The sequence below is a fragment of the Pararge aegeria genome, chromosome 2 (assembly GCF_905163445.1).
Source record: "Pararge aegeria chromosome 2, ilParAegt1.1, whole genome shotgun sequence".
Classification (NCBI taxonomy): Eukaryota; Metazoa; Arthropoda; class Insecta; order Lepidoptera; family Nymphalidae; genus Pararge; species Pararge aegeria.
In genome coordinates this window covers 806,937-814,084 of record NC_053181.1, presented here as the reverse complement: position 1 = coordinate 814,084, position 7,148 = coordinate 806,937, and the positions used below count along the sequence as shown (strand labels likewise).

The 7,148-nt window shown below is 35.8% G+C and overlaps 1 protein-coding gene across 1 annotated transcript; it reads left to right on the top strand.

Annotated features, from left to right (window-relative positions):
- The first annotated feature begins 5,900 nt into the window (after positions 1–5,900).
- LOC120632694 (cilia- and flagella-associated protein 20) lies at positions 5,901–7,104 on the top strand. The gene is made up of 2 exons (XM_039902667.1): positions 5,901–6,366; positions 6,739–7,104. The coding sequence occupies exons 1-2, from the start codon at positions 6,091–6,093 to the stop codon at positions 7,054–7,056; spliced, it is 594 nt and encodes a 197-aa protein (XP_039758601.1). The 5' UTR covers positions 5,901–6,090; the 3' UTR covers positions 7,057–7,104.
- Positions 7,105–7,148: the final 44 nt, after the last annotated feature.

Sequence of the window (7,148 nt, the reverse complement as noted above, 5' to 3'; positions counted from 1 at the left end):
TAGGATTCCAAGGCAGGGAAGGGTGGGGTACTATGGGGACATAAGAAGACTCAATATTAATGTACCCAGGATAGGAAGATAGATACATTGAAAAGCACCACCCCGAAAGACAAAAAGGAATAAGAACTATCCAAATAGGTAAACAAAATGAAACATTTGAGTTGGTTGAAAATTGACGAGTGCCAAAAATAACACGTTTCATGAAATTCTTGAACGCGATAGGTATATTTAAAGATGACGATGAGATAGACTTATAGTGCAATGACGGAAAGAGAGCATCCTTAGTACAACATTTGTTCGCTAGCCATCGAGGAGTCGCTTTCGAGTATTAAACTCTTTAACGTCTATATAAAATAAACTTAATGACACTCGCTTCAGTCGCAAATGATATATGTACTTCTGATTTTTATTCAACAAACGTCCTGTCAAAAGCCTTGTGCAAACCATTGTGAGATTTAAAATATTGCAAATCAGTTTTTAGTATTTTCATACTGGAAATCGACTCGATTGCGAGCGGGCAAATGTTGTGTGTACTAAGGCTACAGCAAACGGGACAGGTCAGCCCCGAGCGACGACCTACAATCTGGCAAACACAGCTTGCGCCCAGACCCACGCGAATCCCGCCTCTCAGTAACAGCTGCTTAGAGCTGGGCGACCACGAGACGATACCGATACGACAAAGCAACTGTACCACTTAGAACAGGTTACAAAATTCATAAAATATATATACAACCAAGGACGACAAGAAACTTCCCTAGCGTCCCCTCTAGACCATAAGTGCAACCAGCTTTGACGTTAAGTAAGATATCTGTATGTTAGAAGAACCCAGTAGTTTTTAAGAAACCATAGTAATAAACAAGTAGGCAAATACATGTCGCAGTAGTGTCGTTTAATGTAAAGGCCTGTTCACAGCAAGAGCTTTATCAATGAGTTTTACATTATAGTGTTGTCAGAGACTTTATTACCTAGTTTCAGCTAAATTGCAGGTAATATATTCTTGACAATCTTGCCACTTACGATGTGGCAATTTAGTTTATCATCTGTGTGGGCTGAAACTTTGCTTTTTACTTTTCTCAGAATTTTCTATGCAAAAAATGCAAATGCAAGAATTATCATACTCTTCACTATCAACCCGTTACGGGCCCACCACAGAGCACGGGTCTCCTGTCACAAGGACACGGGTTGGAGGCCGTAGTCCACAACCAAGTGCGGATTGGTTGACTCCACAAGCCTTTGGGAACATTATGGAGAACTCTTAGGCATGAAGGTTTACTCACAATGTTTTCCTTCAGCATTAAAGCATGTGATATTTAATTGCTTTACGCATATTATTTATCAAATGGGAGGTCCGAACTCCCTTAGTTCAAGGGCTCTCCCTTGAATCAATCATATATTCAATTACTGTGCATTACACAGGTATCACTCCAGTAGGGCTAGGCTGCGCGCCACGAGAGAGTTATGTCTACCCATTATCTCGTCCATCCCTAAAGAAAAAATATGAGTAAAGGGTAGAGATAATTATCTCGTCGTGCTCATCCTAGCCCTAAAGGACAAGTTATTTTCAATATAATTGAGTTGTTTCAGCTAATTGACATCATGAGGTTTTTATAATACGATTTATCACTTGTTTAATTAAGGTAGCTATATGAAGGTCGTGTTATCGATTATGTAGGACGTTTTGTATGGACCGGCCATTGATCGCTATCGAGTGGAAGGCGTTGGAAGACAACGGGTGACAACGGGTGCCAGGTGAGTGCCTGATCAAATAACTATGAGAGTTCCGTGACAAACGAAATTCCAATTTAACAAAGGCAGGAAGCGGCGTGACACTAACAGGACTCTGTTTCGCGTCGTAGAGTAAAGAAACCTAAAAGTTTTATAAGTAGGTATCTTCACAAGTATGGTGTAAGTATAAAAGTTATTTAAGTGATTAACGTAGAGCGTGTTGCCAGTATGTATTGGTGCAGCGCTGTAGCAGCCAAGGAGTTGCATATAGTATCCTGAGTGTAGCGAGAGTCTAAGGGGTGCCCAAGATGAAAGCAGACCCCGTTTAAGTACTAAACTTTTGGATCCTCGCGAGAAATAAAAGCATACACATCTTCTACTAAGGTGTACCTACCTTACCTTTACATTCCTATACTTTAGAGACCATATAACAATATGGGATCAATGGAACTACAGCAAAGTTTGAGTGCAACAACGTGGTATTTGGAACACCCCAAAAAGACCTTGGGCAAAGGTCTGCATCGAACGGGTGAAATGATGATAATGATTTCTTTTTTATGTACTTTTTGTAGTGTGCAATAAAAGTATATATTATATTCAATTATTCATACAGCCGCGGACGACTAATGATAAGTAAAGTTTACAGGTACAAAAAAGATGAGAATACTGACCGACGGATCCCTAAAAATGGAGGGCCCTTATCGATTACACGTAATCGTCGTCAGGGCCTTTTTGGTTCGCCTATTGATTGGAGCGTGGAGGGTATTGAATGCAGTGAGTCAATGCGGATGCCACATCCAGCGGCCATTGTTCTACTAATGTATCTATGCTGTGACCTGCTAAAGGTCTGTATGACAGGGCGACGATTTATTCCTAGGAAAACTTTTTTTAAATAACGCAACGCAACAAGGGTTTTATATATGTAAACTGGCTGTCTTCGTCCGTTTATTTTCAGATATTCTTAAATCCCGCCTATGTTTTGTTGCCTTGCTAAGTTATAAGTACCTAAATATGTTGGCTGAAAAACGTAAAAGACATCTCTAATCTATTTTTTCGCGTCATCGTAATGGCGGTAAATGTATGGCGGTACCGCTTTGCCAGGGTGATGGCAAATAGCAGTGGTCCAAGCTGCCCACCAAACAGACCAGAACCAATTTGGAAAAAAAACCCTACAATTCTATTCCATTCAAATAAGGAAACGATGAAGGAAAACATCGGAAAGGAAAACATCGGAAAGGAAATCTGAGGATCTCTTCTCCATTTCGTTTCGGCAGTGAGTTGACTATGATGATGGGATTACTGGGATTTTAGGCCATAGACCACCACGATGGCTAAGTGCGTATTGATAGACTAGTCTAAAAGTACACACACACCTTTGAGAACGTTATTTAGAACTCTCAGGCATACAGGTTTCCTCACGATGTTTTCCCGTTAAAGCAAGTATAAAGCAAAGTTTAAACTTCATAAACTAAAAACCCAAATATTAATTATTTTGAAAAGTTAGAGGAGGATCGAACTTGGTTAACCCGAAATGTAGGCCGAAGCTCTAACCACCAGGCTATAAATGCTTACCCTGTCTAGTGGGCCGATAATAAATTGATAACGATGATAAAGACAGTATACACAACATGCAATTAGACAATAACTAACCATGTAGGAATACTTTCCAACGCAAGGTGACTGACCTGAAAATGCAACACATGCAAAATCAAAGTGAGGCCTTGTATCATAAAAAATAATACGACTTTAAACTTACTGGGTTACTTGAGTTTGGCATTTCACGTTATCGCGGACTGGTTTTCATAATATCAATACAGTGAAAGTGCAAAGCAACATCCACAGAGTAAAGAACATACAGAATCCTCATTCAGCCATTATTGTGTGCAGTGCATTTTGCCAAAAACAGCGAAAACGCCTTGCGAACATATTGTTACCCACCTGAGGAATGTTACCAGCTCACAAACTTTTCCTATTTTCCCATTTTATGGAAAACGTTTGAAACATAAGTAAAGTGCAAGTGGGCATCAAAGCAAGTCAACTTGAAATACTTCAGCAAGGCCAGCAGAGAGCCTTCCAGTAAGCAATACAATTATTCATTCTGTTGGCTTATCATTTTGTACAAGGCCTAAACAAAGCTGCAAGTGAAAAGCACTCAATGATAACAACTACAATGTACATATTTCTAATCTATGACATAAAATTATCTCAACGGATATGTTATGCGATAACTACTTACTCTCTCCAATGTAGTAGTTGAACTTTTAGAAAGTTTATTGATGCATACAAACATATTAAAAACATATTAGAAATATTATTGTTTATTAATTTGATGTAAATTTTATGGCACTTAAAATTGAATATGACTTACTTAACTTATATTTACATAGATAGTAATTATGTTAATTTTAACTGTGTTATTTAGTTTTAAACCAAATTACAGGGATTTTATTGATTCCCATAATATATCATTCAATATCAGTAATAAAAACCTATTCAAAACAGTGCACAAATGAGAAGAAAAATCTTTTCAAACAGGGTTCAGAATTTATTAAAAATAAAAACAAATAATGTTTGTGTGTATAATTATTTGGCAAATAGATAATGTTTCAGAAAAGAAGCTATAATAACTGCCTCAATTAGGCTTATTATTTTAGCTTGCAAAATTGTACTCCCACAATACGACAAATTACAAAAAAAGTTCACCTAAAAATCAACACCAATTCACAATTTCCTTTTACAATACCTTAGAATTGCTATAATGAAGGTATGTGAAACTATTTAATAGATATCTAATTTAATCAAAAACTGACAATATTGTTTAGTATCCTAAAGATGTTTAGACCACTATGACCTATTTTGTTTAGAATTCCTAAAGATGTTTAGACCACTTATTTCATATAAGTTTCACCATTTTGTCTGCCTGTCTGTGACATTGAGGGAGTTTGTTAACAAATACGATTTCCTACAATTATTATTAAATATATTTTATTTATTAAAGGAACAAGAACAGCTTGCTCAAAATAAAGGAAAATTACAATTATTTTGTTTCTAATCTGTGTGACTAGTCACATAAAGGTGTGCACAGCATTTACTTGAATAAAATACAAAAAAAAGTTTGTCACTTTGTTAGTTTATTATTTATGTTGTTGTTTTGTCACTTTATGTGTGGTTTAAAATGAATTTAGTTGTCTGAGTGAAATTAGTAAGTTGTGTGTAATCATTGGGATGAGGAAAAAATTGGTGAAAGAGACATTTTTTGTGGTCCTTAGTTTAAGCTTGAATACACCAAAGAGGCAATTATGTGCCTAAATGCAATAAAGTCAACCTCTTTTGTTTAACTTATTCAAAATAAAACAAAAGATCAAAGTGTTGACACATGTCTATAATCAAACAGTTTATTTGTATTCAATTTCATAAATTTACATGTTTAACTTTAATACGTTATACCTATTTATTTTAAACTCTAGCCTGCCTAGCTGATCCATTAAAAATTACTAAAATTATTTTGAAGTAATTTTGCAGAAAATATTTACGAAATAAAATTGAGGACGTAAACGAATTACTAGTTAGTTTTTCTACCTCAAAAAGATCAGGTAAAATTCTGCTTATTTTGAAAAGATGTGTATAGAATTTATTATCTATTTTCAATTTAGTAGGTAGTAATAAAGACCCTTACCTTTTTGATGAGTTCTCAGTCATGTTCAATGTTTCACAAATACGCACAGAAAATAAACAAACAACAAATCATTATATAGAAATGTAATAAAAAGAGCGACTTATAACTTCATTTTAATTACAGTTGACAAAATAATAAAAAGTTCTCGGTGAATGCGATAGTAAATCGCACGATTCGCGTGTGATCTATCATCTGTCAAAAATCATAGACAATTACAGACGATAATCAAATCAATCGCTGTCAAAGTGGTGCATTACGTTCCATTATCACCTTTAATCTGTCATTATTTTCATTAATATTTCTAGTTACGTAGTGAATATCAAGCATTTTAATAAAGAAAATGCACTCCGTTGCGAATAATCAAAATTTAAAGATAGATATTGTGCTTACAGCAATATTATTATTAGTTTATTGAAATAACTAACTTTGTTAAATATGCAATACTATGGCGGTCATTAAAACGTTTTCCGTAATTCTCTATGGTTTGTTGGCGGTTGGCCGTTACCATGGTAATCTGCATTGATAACAAACGCATGGCCAATGGCCGTGATCAAAATTTTTGTGTTTACTGTCAGTCTGTCAGTTTCTAATGCAACCGCGAAATAATATTCGTTTATTGATTAAACTTTCCAAGTAAACTATCTGATGAATGTGAGGCCACGTAGAAGTTTCCAGAACAATACGGCGACATGTTTAAGAACACTTTTCAGTCTGGGTTTCTGTCAATTCTTTACAGCATAGGCAGCAAACCTTTACAAATTTGGGATAAAAAAGTTCGAAATGGGCACATAAAACGCATTACCGACAATGACATACAAAGTTTAGTGCTTGAAATAGTTGGGACCAATGTGAGCACTACGTACATAACATGCCCGGCGGATCCGAAGAAGACGCTGGGCATCAAACTGCCGTTTTTGGTTATGATAATCAAAAATCTCAAAAAGTACTTCACTTTTGAAGTCCAGGTTAGTAATTTCCGATGTCCTCCAAGTCCTAAAAAAATTAACTTTAGCATAACCTCTTACTATAACGTTTGGCAACCTCCATGCCAGTGGTGATCGCTGTTCCCTTACAAAGGAGAGGTCTTTGGTACAATTCCTGATGGAAGGATTTTGAGAGCTCATAGTTCAGATTCACTATATGGTGTAAGTTGGAAGTGCTTGCAGTACAGCAAGCAGCAGTAGATTAGCAGATGTAAGATACCAGTAAGTATTTCTTGTAGAAATTGAGAGATAGATATGAGAAACTTTCTACACCATTCTACCTCTGGGTAAAATTGCAGTCAAGTGCATAAAAAAAATATCTTCTTAGCTAATCTATGTTGTGTAAACTTTCAGGTACTTGATGACAAGAATGTACGCAGACGTTTTAGAGCCAGTAACTACCAATCAACAACTCGAGTCAAACCATTTATCTGTACAATGCCAATGCGTCTAGATGAAGGTTGGAATCAAATACAATTTAACCTTGCTGATTTTACAAGGAGAGCATATGGCACTAATTATGTTGAAACATTACGGGTACAAATACATGCTAACTGTAGAATCAGGAGGGTGTACTTTTCAGACAGGTTGTATTCAGAAGATGAGCTTCCTGCCGAATTCAAGCTATTCCTGCCAATACAAAATAAGGCAAAAACTGCAGTTGCTACATAAATAATTGTAGTTTAAATATTACCCTAGTAAATGTATTTTATAAGTATATTTTATTTTATTTTTTATTATCAAACACCTGAGCTTTTTGCAAA